The sequence below is a fragment of the Hypanus sabinus genome, chromosome 14 (assembly GCF_030144855.1).
Source record: "Hypanus sabinus isolate sHypSab1 chromosome 14, sHypSab1.hap1, whole genome shotgun sequence".
NCBI lineage: Eukaryota > Metazoa > Chordata > Chondrichthyes > Myliobatiformes > Dasyatidae > Hypanus > Hypanus sabinus.
This window is the reverse complement of record NC_082719.1, coordinates 47,092,336-47,110,754: the sequence shown is the minus strand read 5'-3', so window position 1 is coordinate 47,110,754 and position 18,419 is coordinate 47,092,336. Positions and strand designations below refer to the sequence as shown.

General features: G+C 41.1%; 1 protein-coding gene and 1 long non-coding RNA gene across 2 annotated transcripts in view; both read right to left on the bottom strand.

The window, feature by feature from the left end:
* grxcr1a (glutaredoxin and cysteine rich domain containing 1 a) overlaps window positions 1-2,983 on the bottom strand; it is a 49,777-nt gene extending 46,794 nt beyond the window's left edge. Inside the window, exon 1 of the mRNA XM_059989118.1 lies at window positions 1,111-2,983. Within this exon, the coding sequence (XP_059845101.1) occupies window positions 1,111-1,521 (411 nt within the window). The 5' untranslated portion in view covers window positions 1,522-2,983. The remainder of the gene's footprint in view (window positions 1-1,110) is intronic.
* Window positions 2,984-3,044: 61 nt separating this feature from the next.
* LOC132404719 (uncharacterized) lies at window positions 3,045-18,382 on the bottom strand. Its single transcript, XR_009515651.1, has 3 exons — window positions 18,086-18,382; window positions 13,280-13,331; window positions 3,045-4,667 (listed from the first exon to the last, which is right to left on the bottom strand). It is a non-coding gene; the product is annotated as an uncharacterized LOC132404719 (long non-coding RNA).
* Between the last annotated feature and the right edge of the window lie 37 nt (window positions 18,383-18,419).

Genomic DNA, 18,419 nt, shown 5'->3' with positions numbered 1-18,419 from the left:
TACCTCATAAATTTGTAAGGGCGAAAGGAAAAGCTTATTCTAATCAATTGAAGTGAATGGGAGAAGGCTTGTGTGAAGATTCACCAACTAGGCCAAGAGTCCTGCTCCTGTGCTGCAAAAGCTATGTCTTTATTTGCAGCATTTTACAGTAGTTGAAAGCCTAAAAGTTACTGTTAGCAAGATTTTAAACATTTAACACAGTAATATGATACCTGATCCATTATTTGAACAGATAAGATAAAATAAATAGGTAATAACAGCAATGAAGGAAAATTTTATTCAAGTGTTGAGTTTGAAAAAGGACAATATATTTACTGAGTTTTGCTAATAAGTTTGGAAACTAAACAACTGAAAAGATTATTAATGTTTATAAAACCAGCTTCCAACGCTATTGATGCTAATTGAAGATAGGAAAAGGGCTTATGAATTGCTTTTAACAATGGGAAATGCATTTCATTGCTAACTAACTTGACAAATGAATACAACAATTTACAAACATTTATCTGAGTGATGAAGGTATAAGGAATATGGTCAGCCACAATCACAAAATACACTGAACAGTTGCCATCCCAATACAATGAGTCCTTTCAGAACAAAGCAAAACAGCTGTTAAAACTGAAAACATGTACAGTCCTTGCAAATATAATCAAACGGAAATCCACAAGTAAGACAGTTACCTACATTATTTCCTTATATCTCAGTTGTAAATGCTATGTACTAACAACAGGTGACCTTTGACATTGTTACATCATTTGTTTACTACAACAGAAAACACAAAAGGTTTTTCTTCTGCTGTGGCTCAGCTTGGATTCCTGATACAACCGTGCACTAAGGGACGTAAACAACAATCTAGAAACTATGTGATATATTTATGCCAATGGTGTCATAGAATATCCACACATTAAATTCAAAACATGGGTGGTATCCGGTACTGGCATCACCCTACCTCGCTTGATAATTTTTAAGATTCTTGATCACATGTTTAAGATTACCGTATGGTAGCAAGTATTTTGATATCACACATTTAAAGAAAAATCCGATGCCAACACTGGTGTTAATTACCAGAGGTAAGGGCCAGTTTGAACAATCTTTATATTCTTAACGACGTACCTGAACAGCACCATTTGACAAGTTACTGAAAAGTGCCTGTCCAGCACTGACTTTGTGCTTGACACCCCTTACTGTACCATTTTTACTCAAGATATTAATTCTCTTTCTATAGATTCCTCTGTCTTTTGTGGTGCTTGCTAACAGAAGCATGTCATCACATTCACTTTCACTGCCATCAGTTTCCAGGGAGAAATGCTGCTTGTTATATCCGTTCACTTCACCGTAACCGCTGCCTTGCTCTGTCTCAGAAATGCTGGCAAATTCAGAAACTTGCAAGCCCACCAGGTCTTCATCAGTGTACACCTCCTTCAGCACCCTTCCACTGTTTGCTGAAGATACACGAAACCTGACTTTTTTCTGCCGGAGTTCTCCTTCTGTCTTCATTATGCCATTAAGCCCAGGGTTTTCCATTGAAGAAATAAGTTCACATTGTTTTTACTTTCAAATGAAAAATTTCTCTTGCAGCCAGCTTAAAATCTGTAAATATATTTCTCTATGATGTCAATGGGTATTTCACATATATAGTACTGCCATCACAAAGCAATAGTGTGAAGGACGATAAAGTTAGTGCTGATCCTTAGAACCTCAATAATAAATAAGGTTACATCATGGTCACCTTTATACCAGCAGAAGGTAAAGTGATATAAATGATTAAATATTTAAGTCAGTATTGTGTACTCTCTGTGTAACAACCAGATGCGAGAAAGTATTAAAAATATTTAGTTCCAATACAAGATGCTGCACCAATTCATACTAAATTCCCCTTTGGATATAATGGCCATTGTAACAAGTGTCATGATATTTAGCATCACCAGAACTAAACAGAAGAAGCTGCTGGAGAACCACCCCTACAAAACACGTTGACAATTGTCTCCACTGCAATAAATGAGAGAAAGGTTCTGCAAATTGCAAGTGGACATTTTTGAAAAAGAACATTATGTCATAAGAATAATGTATAATTTTGAATGGTTCAAGAATATCAATAGACTTCAGCCTGAAACTGGGCTTCAGTCTTACTTTAACTATAAAATAGTTGAAAAATTTGAGTGATTTGCTTCCAAAGGTACCTCACTCTTTGCTTAATAACTTTGATGACTGCATGAGGAATTATAAATACAAATGGTTACTGAAGCTTCGCTATACCCCATTGTGACAGTTACAGAACTCATCTCCACCGAAGGCACGATGACTGCCTTAAAAACAAAGTAAAAGGGACTGTGTGTTTTTCACTTCACTGCGTTGGAATGCATCATTGGGGATGCTCAGAAATGAGCTAACAGGTGACAAACATACATAAACTGTGATATCAAAATATGAAGTTGAAGATGCTCCTCAACCAGTCAAGCAGCATGTGTACATAGAAAAATAGAGTCCATATTTTAGGCTCTATGATAGTATAGGAGTTAGTGTAAAATATTATAGTACCAGTGCCCTGGTTCAATTTCACTGTTTGATGTTTGTACGTTCTGTATGATTTCCTCCTGATGCTACAGTTTCCTCCCAAATTCGAAAGACCATATGACCATAAGACACAGGAGCAAAAGCAGGCCATTCAGCCCATTGGGTTGGCTCTGCCATTCCACCATAGCCAATCCAGCATCCCGCTCAATCCCAACCCCTGCCCTCTTGCCATATCCTGCGACGTCCCGATCAATCTGGAAACAATCAACTTCCACTTTAATCAATTTGTGGACTTGGCCTCCACCACAGTCAGTGGCAGAGCATTCCACAAATTCACCAGTCTCTGGCTAAAATAATTCCTCCTTACCTCTGGTCTAAAAGGTCGCCCCTCAATTTTAAGGTTGTGCCCTCCAGTTCTGGATACCCCAGACATAGAGGTTAGCAGGTTAATTGGTCACATGGGTGTAATTGAGCGGCACAAGGACATGGGGCTGTAAAGGCCGGTTTCTAAATAAAAATAAAATACTTCAGATCAAAGACCCTGCATCAGAATGGAAGGAAAGAGAAAACAAGCGTATTAAGCTGCAGAAAATGAGAGGGGCAGAGGGAACACAGGAAATATCTGTGATAGTGTGTAAATGGAACTGTCACAGAAATAATTAATAACCAGCAGTTCGACACAGAAGAGCAAAGAAGGAACAAATTGAAATGTACAGCCACATCAGTGGAGAGACAGAAAGCAATAACAGTGGTTACCTGAAATGGTCAAATTCAACATTAAGCCCAAGTGAAAGATAATGTGCTTCCTCAAGCCTGAGTTGGGCATCTTTGGAGCAATCTTGGAGGCACAAAGATATGGTGTTAAAGTGACGGGCAACCGAAAGCTCAGAGTTCCCCTTGTGGACTGAAGAGAGTTTGGGAAAGCAGGCGTGTTTCTCCAATGCAGAGAATGCCATATTGTGAGCAGCAAGCGTAAGCCATTAGATTAAAAGAACTGCAAATGAGCCACTCCTTCACAAGGAAGGACAGTAGGCAGATAAAAGGCAAAATCAGAATCAGAAGCAGGTTTATTATCTCTGACATATTCATGGATATGTTGTTTTGTGGCAGTATAACAGAGCAATACATAAAATAAACTATAAATTACAATAAGAAATATATGTATTTAAAAAATTAGAAGGGTAGTGAAAACGAGAGACAAAATAGTGAGGTAGTGTCCATGGGTTCATTCAGTCCATTCAGAAATCTGAAGGCAGAGGGGAGGTAGCTGTTCCTAAAATGCTGAGAGTGTGTCTTCAGGCTCCTGTACCTCTTCTCTGATGATAGTATTGAGAAAAGGGCATATCCAGAATAGTGAAGGTCCTTAATGATGAGTTGCCTCTTTTTGAGGCATCTCCTTTTGAAGATGTTATTGATAGTCAGGAGGATAATACCCATTATGGAGCTGACAAATTGCAGATATTTGGGTCCCTGGCTGGAGGGCAGGCTAAAAGTGAAACAGTATGTGCTGTGATGCACGTGATGGAACGGGAAAATTATGTGAGGAAGTGCCTTCGGGAGAATTCCATGAACCAACACATTTTTTCATTCCACATGAAAATCTCAGTAACTGCACAATTTCACCCTTTTACTTCTTAACCTTCTACTACCCAAAGTTCAAAGTAAATTTATTATCAGAGTACCTATGTTATCAGATACAACCTTGAGATTCATTTTCTTCCAGACATTTACAGGGAAAAAAGAAACACAGTAGAATTGTACAAAAAACTACAGATAAACAAAGACTAATAAAACACCAATTTACATAGAAGTCAAACTGTGCAAATAAAATCATTTTGAGAAAATGAGTTGTACAGATTCCTTTAAGGTAAGTCTCTAAGCCGTAGAATCAGTTCAGAATAGTGGTGAATGAAGTTAATCGTAGCAGGTCAGGAGCCGGGTATTTGTAGGGTAATAACTGTTACAGAACTGGTGACATGGAAACCAAGGCTTCTGCACCTCCTGCCCAATGGTAGTAACAAAAAGAAGGCATGGAAGCAATTCTAGGGACACAAATGGTCCTTTCAGGTGACGTAGCTTTTCATTTACACTTTAATGTACTGTATTTTGTTATGTTTCAATTTCACATATTGGATTCAGTGCTCCTGGTGTGGTCTCTTTTACAACAAAGGAAGAAAGCAGAGTTTGAATGAGCCATTCAATCCATCTGAGCTTCCAGGCACTTGTCAATTTAGCACTCAGACCCTCTTCCACTCCAACCCTCTTCCACTCAGACCCTCTTCCACTCCAACCCTCTTCCACTCCGACCCTCTTCCACTCCGACCCTCTTCCACTCTGACCCTCTTCCACTCTGACCCTCTTCCACTCCGACCTTCTTCCACTCCGACCTTCTTCCACTCTGACCTTCTTCCACTCCGGCCCTCTTCCACTCCGACCCTCTTCCACTCTGACCCTCTTCCACTCTGACCCTCTTCCACTCCGACCCTCTTCCACTCTGACCCTCTTCCACTCCGACCCTCTTCCACTCTGACCCTCTTCCACTCCGACCCTCTTCCACTCCGACCCTCTTCCACTCTGACCCTCTTCCACTCCGACCCTCTTCCACTCCGGCCCTCTTCCACTCTGACCCTTTTCCACTCCGACCCTCTTCCTCTCCGACCCACTCCGACCCTCTTCCACTCCAACCCTCTTCCACTCTGACCCTCTTCCACTCTGACCCTCTTCCACTCTGACCCTCTTCCACTCCGACCCTCTTCCACTCTGACCCTCTTCCACTCTGACCCTCTTCCACTCCGACCCTCTTCCACTCCGACCCACTCCGACCCTCTTCCACTCCAACCCTCTTCCACTCCGACCCTCTTCCACTCCGACCCTCTTCCACTCCGACCCTCTTCCACTCAGACCCTCTTCCACTCAGACCCTCTTCCACTCAGACCCTCTTCCACTCCGACCCTCTTCCACTCCGACCCTCTTCCACTCTGACCCTCTTCCACACCGACCCTCTTCCACTCTGACCCTCTTCCACTCTGACCTCTCTATTTATTTATTTCAACAATATACTTTTTCATAACATTATACACAGGAAATACATTCGGTATTCATCTTTACGTTCATTCCTCCAACAAATCAATACATCCTCTGACATTGTATCAATACTGCTTATGTTTCCCCTGTAAACAATACGCATTGAAGATGCTGATACCAGGAGCCAGCCCTCAGTGTGCAGTGATCACAGAACACATGTGGTCCTCTCACCTCTCTGTTTCCAACGTTGCTCAGGGATGGCACTGTAAACTCACAATGCAGTTAAATCATGTGAATAATAATAATTGTCTTTCACCTGAGCAATCATGATCTGAATGATTTAATATTGAAATTAATGATATAAAGCAACTATCCATTTTTTTCTCTCTCCATGGGTATTATTTGATCTTTTCCTTTCACATTATTTCTTTTATATCTAGTTGAGGAGTCATGACCCAAATGGTTAACTGGCCATTTCCTTCCACAGTTGCTACTTGACCAAATGAGTTCGTCCAGCAGTTTGTTTTTTTTTACTCCAGATTCCAACACCTGCTGTCTCTTGAGTCTTTACTAACCCCCTTTTTAATAATTGCTATATTACTATCACAGGCCTGCATCCTCTCATTTGCTTCCTTCACCCCTTCCCCTCTCTACACAGTTGTTCTCTCACTTTTCCATTTCTGATGAAGACTTCTTAACCTGAAACATGTTTCTCTAACACTGATTGAACTGATGGGTATTTGCAATATTTTCACTTCAGATTTCCAACATTAGCAGTCTGGCACCCTAAAAGACATTTAAAAAGTAAGAAAATGGAATTAAAATAGAACAAGATGAGCATAGTTGGAAGGAGTGTGAATGGATGGTTGGCAATGGATGTGGATTTGGTGGATGGAAGGTCCTATTTCCAAATTGTATCTTTCTATGAGTCTATAAGTTAATATATAAATTATAATTGGGTAAAATTCAACTTTAACACTTGTAGTAGAACCTTTGTTCCATAACAATAAAGTTAACTGAATTGGCCCCTCACTTATTTCAAAATATAATACTTCAAAATATTTATATTAATGGCTGAGAGCTTTGGATTAAGATCCTGTGAATGATTTGACTCAAGTCTTTGACTGTCCATATCCCTCTACGTATGCTGCCTGACCAAATGAGTTCCTCCAGAATGCCAGATGTTGCTCCAGATTTCCAGCATCTGCAGTTCTTCTTGTATCTTCATGTTAATCATAGTAACTTTTGCAATATACAGTACTGTGCAAAAAGACTTATGTAAATATATATAGCTAGGGTGCCTAACACTTTTGCACAGCACTATAAACTGCTTTTATATCATTTCCTGTGACTTGATTTGAAGCACATGATGGAAAGACCTCCATCTCCGTCCTTTACTTACAGCAATATCTGTGAGTCTTAAATTTTAGTAAATATTGGTAAACATTTAGTATATACAGTACTGTGCAAAAGTCTTGGGCAGATATATATAGCTAGCGTGCCTATGACTTTTGCACTGTACTGTACTCTTTAAAATCCATCAAACAAACTGATACATTTGACTTCCACCACCCAAGAGGTGTGAATGATGTGTTTGTGTCTCTATCACCGAATTGCAAATCTGTTGCAGAGCAATGGAACTGCTTCACCATTTGTGAATTTCAAAATCGAGGGAAATGAACACACACCAGGTTCTGAAATAAGTTGTGGTCAAACACAGTGTGGTGTAAATTCAGTGCAGCAGGATGAACGAATAAAAGATCAACTCCTGCTGTTCACTAAAAGCATCTTCAGACTCACATAAGATGAGAAGAATAATAAGGCATCAAGTAAAATATAAACACAAGAGATTCTGCAGATGCTTTAAATCTAGAGTAACACATAAAAATGCTGGAGGAACTCAGCAGTTCAGGCAGCATCTATGGAAATGAATAAACAATCAACTTTTTGGGCTGAGACCCTTCCTCAGGACTCAAAAAGAATGAAAAGAAACTGAACTGTTTCTGAAGTAGAAGAAAACAACAGACTATGGCAGAAGATATCAAATATTTTCTGATATATAAAGAGTAAAAGTGAGGCAAGAGTGGACAATTGGATAGCCGGAAAATGATGCTGGAGAAGTAGCAATGGGGAATGAAGAAATTGGGGACAAAGTGAATAAATATTTTACGTCAGTCTTCATCTTGGAAAACACTGACAACATCGTAGAAATCGGAGCGGCGTCAGGGGTCAGAAGTGAGTATAGTCCCTATTACTACAAAGGAGTGCTTGGGAAGCTGAAAGGTCTGAAGTTGGATAAGTCACCTGGACAAGGCAGAATACAGCCAATGGTTCTGAAAAAGACAGCTGAAGAGATTGTGGGGAAATCAGTAGTGATCCTTCAACAATCACTAGAGTCAGGAATGGTTCCAGAGAACTAGAATATCACAGCTGTCTCTTTATTCTTTAAGAAGGGGTGGGGGGAGGCAAAAAAAAACTAGTACATTATCCGCTAGTTAGTCTCTCTTCAGTGGTATGTAAGATTTTAGAATCCATTATAAAGAATGAGGTTTCAGGGTACTTGGAAACATTTGATGAGTAAAGTTTCATTAAGCAGAGATCTTACCTGACAGATCTGTTGGAATTCCTTGAGAAAGTAACGAGTAAGATAAATCCTTTACTATAGCTTTGGAGAAGGATAGGAATGCACAAGTTAGGAAAGCGTTTAATTGGAGTAAGGGGAAATATGAAGCTATCAGTCAGGAACTTGGAAGCATAAACTGGGAACAGATATTCTCAAGGAAATGTATGGAAGAAATGTGGCAAATGTTCAAAGGTTATTTACGCAGAGTTCTGCATACATATGTTCCAGTGAGACAGGGAAAGAATGGTAGGGTACAGGAACCATGGTGTACAAAGGCTGTTGGAAATCTAGTCAAGAAGAAAAGCTTACGAAAGATTTTAGAAATCTAAGTAATGATAGAGATCTAGAAGATTATAAGGCGAGCATGAAGGAGTCAGAAGGAGCCATGAGAAGGCCTTAGCGGACAGGATTAAGGAAAACCCAGAGGCATTCTACAAGTATGTGAAGAGCAAGAGGATAAGACATGAGAGAATAGGACCAATCAAGTGTGACAGTGGAAAAGTATGTATGGAACCGGAGGAGATAGCAGAGGTACTTAATGAATACTTTGCTTCAGAATTCACTACGGAAAATTCACTTGGTGATTGTAGGGATTGTAGGGATGACTTACAGCAAACTGAAAAGCTTGAGTATATTAGATATTAAGAAAGAGGATGTGCTGGAGCTTTTGGAAAGCATCGTTGGATAAGTCACCAGGACTGGACGATATGTACCCCAGGTTACTGTGGGAAGCAAGGGAGGAAATTGCTGAGCCTCTGGTGATGATCTTTGCATCATCAATGAGGATGAGAGATGTTCCAGAAGATTGGAGGTTTGTGGGTGTTGTTCCCTTATTCAAGGAAGGAAGTAGAGATAGCACAGAAAATTATAGACCAGTCAGTCTTACTTCAGTGGTTGGTAAGTTGATGGAAAAGATCCTGAGAGGTAAGATTTCTGAACATTTGGAGAGGCATAATATGATTAGGAATAGTCAGCATGGCTTTTTCAAAGGCAGGCCATGCCTTACGAGCCTGATATGATTTTATGAAGGTGTGACTAAACACGTTGATGTACATAGAGCAGTAGATGTAGTGTATATGGATTTCAGCAAGGCATTTGATAAGGTACCCCATGCAAGGCTTATTGAGAAAGTAAGGAGGCATGGGATCCAAGAGGATATTGCTTTGTGGATCCAGAATTGGCTTGCCCACAGAAAGCAAAGAGTAGTAGTAGGCGGATCATATTCTATATAGAGGTTGGTGATCAGTGATGTGCTTTAGGGATCTGTTCTGGGACCCCTACTCTTGGTGATTTTTTTAAATGACCAGGATGAGAAAGTGGAGGAATGGGTTAGTAAATTTACTGATAACAGAAAGGTTGGGGGTGTTGTGGATAGTGTGGAAGGCTGCCAGAAGTTACAGCAGGTCACCGACAGCATGCAAAACAGGGCTGAGAAGTGGCAGATGGAGTTCAACCACGATAAGCGTGAGTTGGTTCATTTTGGTAGGTTAAGTATGATGGTACAATATAGTATTAATGGCAAGACTCTTGGCAGTGTGGAAGATCAAAGGAATCTTGGGGTCCGAGTCCATAGGACACTCAAAGCAGGTTGACTCTGTGGTTAAGAAGCATACGATGCATCAGCCTTCATCAATCATGGAATTGAATTTAGGAGCGAGAGGTAATGTTGCTGCTATATAGGACCCTGGTCAGACCCCACTTGGAGTACTGTGCTCAGTTCTGGTCGCCTCACTACAGGAAGGATCTGGAAACTTTAGAAAGGGTGCAGAGGAGATTTACAAGGATATTGCCTGGATTGAGAGGCATGTCTTATGAGAATAAGTTGAGTGAACTCGGCCTTTTTTCCTTCGAGTGACAGAGGATGAGAGGTGACCTGATAGAGGTGTATAAGATGGTGAGATACATTGATCGTGGGGATAGTCAGAGGCTCTTTCCCAGGGTTGAAATGACTTGCATGAGAGGGCATAGTTCTAAGGAGCTTGGAAGTAGGTACAGAGGAGATGTCAGGGGTAAGTTTTTTATGCAGAGGGTGGTGAGTGCATGGAATGGGCTGCCAGCGACAGTGGTGGAGGTGGATACAATAGAGTTTTTTAAGAGACTTCTGGATAGGTACATGGAGCTTGGAAAAACAGAGGGCTATGGGTAACCCTAGGTAATTTCTTAGGTAAGGACATGTTCGCACAGCATTGTGGGCCGAAGGGCCTGTATTGTGCTGTAGGTTTTCTATGTTTCTGTGTTTCAATAAGCAAACAATTGTCAGTGGCTGTTGCTGTCTTGGATTTACAGAAGGCTGCATATTGGCTACTAAACAAGATAAGAGCCCACGGTATTACAGGAAAGATAGTAGCATGGATAGAAGTTATCTAAGTGGGCCTTTTCTGGTGTTCTGCAGTGGTTGGTGTTGGGCCTGCTTGTTTGCACTTTATATGTTAATGATCTGGATGGCTCTTTCATCAAGTTTGAAGACGATACAAAGGCAGAGGAGAGGCAGGTAGTGTTGAAGAACCTGGGAGTCTGCAGAGGACTTGGACAGGTTGGAAGAATAAACAAAGAAGTGGCAGATTGACTACAGCATAGGGAAGTGTATGGTTGTGCAGTTAGAAAACAGAAAATAGTCTACACCTTTATTCCTTCTACCAGACCAGTTCTAAATAAAGTGGTAGGAAAAGACCTGGGAGTCCAAGTGCAGGATTCCCTAACAACTAACTGGCAGGTTAAGTCATAAGTAAAGAAGGCAAATGCAATATCAGAATTCATTTTGAGAGGACTAGAATATAAACGCAAGGAGTATTTTGAACTGTTTTGGGCCCCATATCTGAGAAAGGATACATTGGTGTTGGTGACTGTCCAGAAGAGGTTTACATGAATGAGCACAGCGATGAAAGAGCTCAAGTATGAGGACTGTTTGATGGCTCTAGCTCTGTACTCACTGGAGTTTAGCAGGATGGGGTGGGAAGGAAATCTCTTTGATACCTATTGATTATCAAAGGAACTGGGTAGAGTAGACATTAAGAGGATGTGTTCAATAGTGAGAGAGCCTAGGGCCAGATGGCACAACCTTGGAATATAAGGACAACCCTTCAGAACAGATATGAGGTGAAATTTCTTCAGCTAGAGGGTGGCAAACCTGTGAAACACAAGATGGCTGTGGAGCCTATGTCATTGGGTACATTTAAAGAAAGGCTTGATAGGTTCTTGAGGGTGTCAAAGGCTACAGCGAGAAGGTTGGATCAGCCATGATTAAATAGCAGAGCAGTCTCAGTGGGCCAAATGGCCTAATTCTGCTCCTGTGTCTAATGCTCTGTTGGTCTTCTAAAGCTTTTTTTTCATTCTTTTTTGTATTATCTGCTATTTCCGCTCAATTTTATCCAGTAGCACTCAGCATTGTTTACAAGCTTTCATGTTAAAGAAGACTATCAACCTGGACTCTGCTTTCCCTCCTGAATAGATATACTCTTATTCACATCTGTTTAATATCAAATGATGTAACAATTTGATTAAGAGATGACTTCCTTAAATATCTGTCCCTCGATATCTCCCTCATTCTTTAAATCTATCTCATTTATCAAGATTTAAGTCACCTCTAATATACCACTCTTTATGTTAATTTTGGTGTAATTATACTGCAGAGAAAACTCCTGAGGCCACTTTCTAGCAATAAGGCACCATCATAAATATAAGCTGCTGTTGATTGAGAGAAATGTGTTTTGAAAGTAACAAGAATCTCTAAATGTATAGAGTACCATAATTTAATTGTCAATGCACTGACTCATCTCTTCAATTGTTCAGATATTTCTCACTTCACGTAAGTTGTTGCAGATACACAAATTCTCATGAATCCATGCAAATCCCTGTATTCTGAGGCAATGATTAACTTTCTCTCATGACATCCATCACCTCGAGAAGCTTATTTACTACTTCCACGGCACTAAAGAAAATGAAACTAGGCTATGTGCAAAATAATTTCTTTTCACAATTTCAGAGCTAGAAGTGAATGAATTACTTGTGAATGAAGTACTTGATTGCTGAAAACTTATTTTGTTATACAAATAATAATTGGTTCTGTCTAGGGAGAGATGATTTAATTTTGTGGGACTGATGGACTGTGAAAGTAAAAAATTGCAGTTTTTAGTAAAGCACAGTCAGATCAGCTCTCTGCTGTGTGGTCAGGTAAAGGTTTGTATAATAATGGGATGTTATTGTTTGTTTCATTTGGCACATACTCAATCATAATCATGTGGCAAGTGGGGACCAGATGGTTTCACTGACAAGGACAGCAATGCATACATAGGAAATCACTGTGAAAGAGAGGACTGAGGATCCAAGATTAATTTTCTGAACACACCATTTTGATTTTCCTTCAAAATGTAACTTATTTCTATCATTCTATCGTTGAATCTAGAAATGACAACTCCACTGAGAAAAATAGCAAAAGCAAACAGTTCAAAACTGATTTAAATTAAACAAAGAAATTTGATCTCACAATTTGAAAGATAGGAAATAGCTAGATGTAAAGGCATTTGATGGGGAAAAGAAATTTTCAGCAGTTCAAAGCGTAAATAAACATGGAACTCTCAGCAAACGGAAAATAAATCAGATTTCATAATCTGCAGACACCAATTTGTTTCCACCCTGAATTACAAATCATAAGCACACATGTTTACTGCAACTTGGTGAATTGAGATTTACGTTTGTGGATGTATTGCTTGCCCAGGTCTAGAAGAATGCAGTGTAAATACCATTATCACCATTTCATGAGCAGTGCTGATCTGTTGCCATCATTGCTGCTCATTCCCAGTGTTCATCACACACAGAAAGCCACACGTTCTGTAGCAGTGAATCAGAGAAGCAAAGAAGGCCTAAAGACCAGGCCCATGTGTGGTAACTTCTACTTTACAAAAAGACCACTCAACAACTTGGTGGCCAAAAGAGCACCTTTATCTAAGACGGCAAATGATATTTACAATACAGAGGCTTCCAATGCAGCATGAGTGGAGGAACTATGTAAAATGCATACTGGGAATAAAAAAAGTGGAAGTTAAGACCCCGCCAACCCTGGATCCCGCCTCCTGCTACCAACAGCTTCCCAACTAGTATTAACTTACTTTTAATAATACTCACATCACAACAGTTCGCCCCCTTTAAAATCCAACATTTCCCACATATAGAAGAACTGGGGAATAAAAAAAGTGGTATCATTAGCAACAGGTTACCAATACAAAAACACCAAATTCAACAGTCAATTTAACAACAAAAGCAACAATCCAATCAAAGATTCAGTCTGTCAGGAGGTTTGCAAGGACACTGCGATCTACGCACTACCCCCGGTGACCCAGCAGGCACCGCTGGTGAGGATGTTTTGGGTGGATCTACTGTTGGGGACACGAGAGGGGTCTGTGTGTCTGTGTGAGAATGTCCATCCTCTTCAGGGACTCTGCCCCCTTTGCCAGTGTCTCTCCCTCTAGCAAAGTCACTGGTGGACATGCTTTCCTGGTATGCATTAAGTGGTCATTGCTCCTTAACTGTTTTGGACTACTGAGCTTCTTTGAAATCGGTGGCGAGCTATTCTCAGCATTATTGGGATAAGCGGCATCTGCAGGTTTGCCACCTGGCTTGGAACACACCGAAAAGGAACTTTGGTTTTTGAACCATCATCACGACCGTGGCTCAGAATAGACCCGATTGCAAATTTTTCATAGAGTTCCTTGTTATAACTTGGAACTATCTGGAGTTCAACAGCAGGAAATTGCAATGCGTTTTGGAAAACCTCTTGTGCTTGAACAAAGGTCTTGTCTGTTAAATCACAGTCATTGATTTTGATGATACATTCATTCTCCTGGAGCAGGTTCTCTTTTCTTGAACGGCTGCTCTCTTCAATACCACGAATACTCAGGCCAAGGAATCTTCCACTCAGCGTAGAGTTAAAAGGCACCCACATGGATTTCCAGGGGGCCACCGCCTCCAGAAAATTTTACTTTCTTTGTCAAATCACTTAGAGTGCTTTCTGAATGCTTGTCTGGTGGTCCTGGAGGCTCTGTTCTTACATCGTCTGCGGGTGCCCCGTTTGCTACTGTTATGATTGGCTTCACATGCAGATTCCTGTTAGTGGGATCATCAGGCTGAGATGCACCTTGCTGTAACTGGGCAGGTGATACAAGAGCTGGGTCACTGCCTCGCCGTACTAGAAGTGGCGTGCAAGCTTTGAGTGCCGAGGGGGTAACTTCAATTGCTCCTGTGATAGGCTGAAGAGCCGCAAGATGTGCTGCGAGCTCACTCTCAAATGTGTCCAGACTACGTCTGTCACTCATATTGCTATCGAAGACTTCATCTTCACGCTGCACCTCATTCTCTTCCATCATGTGTGCATATTTATATTCATGCCAGTTGAGCCGGATTTTGCGAAGCCGGTCGCGGCCCAGAAGACTGGGCCCACTGCCCTTAGCTATCACCAGCCTGGCTTCAGCCTTCTGGCCCCCGGCCGAAATATCCACATATAACACCCCTAAATGAAGTATGGGCTGCCCTGTATAGGTCCTGAGTTGGAGCTTAGATGGTCTGATGGGAGGCAGGTTCGATCCCCATGTCCTCCTGTAGGTCTCTTCACTAACGACCAATGCAGTAGCCCCTGAATCAGTCTCGAACTTAATGTCCTCTCCCTTGACAGTGACTGTGGCATAATATGGTTCAGGTGGTCCCTCATCCGTTTCCACCCCAAACATATTGTGGGCACACGCTGCCTCCTCGTCTGCTTCTCCTAGGTGGTGTGTGGGTGCCCGAGCCTGTTGAGCTTTCCCCTGCCCAGGCTTAACCTTACCCTTTATGCTCCTGCACTTTTTAACTAAACGTCCCTTCTTGCTACAGCCAGTATCTTTGAATTTACAAACATTTGCATAGTATGTTCCTCCACACTGAAAACATTTCACCTGCTTTTCCTGACTACCAGTCTCCCTCCTGACTTGGAGCACTGCCTCCAACTGCAACCCCCCATATATCCTTGGCACTATCAGCAGCCATCTCCATGCCTTGAGCAATCTCTAGGGCTGTCTTGAAAGTCAACAGTAGGGTTTCCCCCAACAAGCGGCGTTGTACAGCGTCATTATTAATGCCGCATACTAATCTGTCACGGAGCATGTCATCCAACACGGCTCCGAAATCGCAATGCTCCGACAGCTGCAGAAGCTCCGCCAGAAAATCACCCACATACTGACCTGGCTTCCGGACATGGCTGTGAAACTTGAACCGTTGAACTATCACTGAAGGCTTCGGATTGTGGTGGTTCCCCACGAGCTTGACCAGTTCGTCGTATGGAATTTCTCCCGGTTTCCGTGACGTAGCTAAGTTCTGTATCAGCTTGTACGACTTTGCCCCACACACACTCAGGATGATAGAGCGCTTCTTAGCCTCCTCAGTAATTCCATTAGCACAGAAAAAATGGCCCAACCTTTCCTCGTACTCCGGCCACTCCTCGATTTGCTCGTCGAACACACCGACCGTTCCGAACGCAGCCATCCGAACACGAGGCTCCTCGCCCACTCACAGCTCCTGGTCGAAAACGGGGCCGACCCGTCCACAAAACCAGTTTACCTCGTCACCAAAAATATGTGGTAACTTCTGCTTTACAAAAAGACCATCGACAACTTCATAGCCAAAAGAACATCTTTATCTAGGACGGCAAATGATATTTCCAATACAGAGGCTTCCAATCCGGCCTGGGTGGAGGAACTATATACAATGCATACTGGGAGTAAAAAAAGCAGAAGTAAAGACCCCGCCAACCCCGGATCCCACCTCTTGCTACCAACAGCTTCCCGACTAGTATTAGCTTACTTTTAATAACACTCACATTACAACACCATGTACAAGAAGAAGTGAGGAGAAGAGATCTGATCAAGGCAGGCAACCCCTAATTGTCTCTTTTGCCCTTGAAACAAAAAAAAATACTTTTATAATTTGATTATTTGCTTTAGGTTTTCTTTTTCTTATTTATTCCAGATTTGCACCATAACACCATAACACAATGAGCAAAATTAGGCCATTCGGCCAGTCAAGTCTGCTCTGCTATTCTAACATGGCTGATTTATTAACCTTCTCAGCCTCATTCTCCTGCCTTTTCCCCGTAAACTTTGGTGCCCTGATTAATGAGAAACCTATCAACTTCCGCCTTAAAAATATCCAAGGACTTGCACTGCACGCCTGTCTGTGGCAATGAATTCCACATATTCACAGCCCTCTGGCTGAAGAATTTTTTTCTCATCTCTGTTCTAATTGGATGTCTCTCAATTCTCTGTACTCCCTGACGATAGGAAACATCCTCTCCACATCCACTCTATTTAGGCTATATATCCAATAGGTTTTGTTGTGTACTTAATATTTCAGTAATATTGTAAATATATTGTTTGATGAAGCTTTCCTTGTTGTTTACATAATAAATTACAGGTTATATGTAAAAGCACATGAATGGTGTAGTCATTACGCCACCACTTCATTTATACGTACTTCTCTAAAAGTAAAACATAGTTGGCACTGATTTTCAGGCTCCATGTTTTTCTTTCTATATATTTTATATTTTGGAATTACAAAGCATAACAGCGGTGACCAGTAAGTTTTACAATGAACCCAAGATGACTACCTACTTGTTGAAGAGCAAGTGATAATAATAATAAATAAAGAAAAGCAGAAATGGCCCGCTTCATTGGAAAGATAGACACTTTCAACTGCACAAAAGATACCTGGATGATGGATACTGAGCAAATTGAGCAGTATTTTAAGGCAAATGAGATAATCAATGAGAAACAAGTGCCAGTTTTGCTGAGTGCAATTTGTGGAAAATCATACAGTTTGCTCAGAAGTTTAACTGCTCCATCAAACCAGCCAAAATGAGCTTTGATGATATAATGTACATAATGAAGGAACATTTAGAATCAAAACCACTGCTGATTGCAGAATGCATTAGATTTCATTCGTGGAATCAAAAAGAAGGGGAGTCCATATCAGTTTACATGGCTAAATTTAAGAAATTGTCTGAGCATTGTCATTGTCAGTGCTTAATGATGAACTGAGAGATCATTTAGTTTATCGAATTTTATAAGAACACATTCAAAAATGGTTCCTAACTGAAGCACAACTCACATTTGAAAGAGCAATTGAAATTTCTGTATTAATGGGAATAGCAGCCAGCAACACGATTGAGTTGCAGTTAGAAATGAGAGTCAGCATGAACAGAATTGCAAAGTCTAAACAGAAACCTGCCTGGCCGAATAACTGTGTTACTATTGTGGCAGTGGCTCATATACACCAGAGCAATGTAGATTTAAAGGTGAAACTTGCAGAAAATGCAACAAAGTAGAACACATACAACGAGTATGTCGGGCAGACCAGAAAATAAATGAACTGTACAGGGAAGAGAAAAAGATCAAAAATTTAGTTACAGTTTCAAAACTCTGCATGATGTTGATGAAAAATCTGATAATGATGAGAGTGACACAGGATTGGGTAGCCCTGGGATTTACAATGCCATAACCTCTGTAATAGAGTCAACTGAAAGCAAATTAGGAAAGCAAGATGCTAATCAGAGTTGAAGGATGGCATTAGAAAACTCAAACAGATCAAGGGTAAAATTGTGTGAAATGAAAATGTCAAGTTTTACAAAGTCCATCCAGTTTCTAAAACCATCCACAGCAAATTAGCCAGTGATCTAGATCACATGGAGGCTGAAGGAATTCTTTCCAAGATTGCATGAAGACCCTGTGCAACATCAGCAGTCCTAGTAGGCAAGAAGGATGGGTCTGTTAATATCTGTGGTGATTTAAAGGCCACCATCAACCCAGTCCTGAAAGTATACCATTATCTCTGCCCAGAATAGAGGATATCTTTGCAAACCTTTCTGGAGGGAAACACTTCAGCAAAGTGGAATTAGCTGAGGCCTACCTGCAGAGTGAGATGGAAGAAGAGTCCAAAGTGTTTCTCACCACAAACGATCACAAAAGGCTGTATTGCCACAATAGGCATATTTTTTGAGTGGCATCTGCGCCTGTACTCCAGCAGAAAGCTATGCACCAAGAGCTGCAAGGCTGCGCAAGCACGCAGTATACACGGATGACATCATTGTTACCAGTAAGGATGACAAGGAACATCTCCAAAATCTTGAGATAGTGTTGAAAACATTTCAAGATTATGGGCTCAGAGCATGGTGCAACAAGTGTGAATTCTTTAAACCAAACATCACTAACTGTGGTTACATGATTAATGCTTAATGATTACA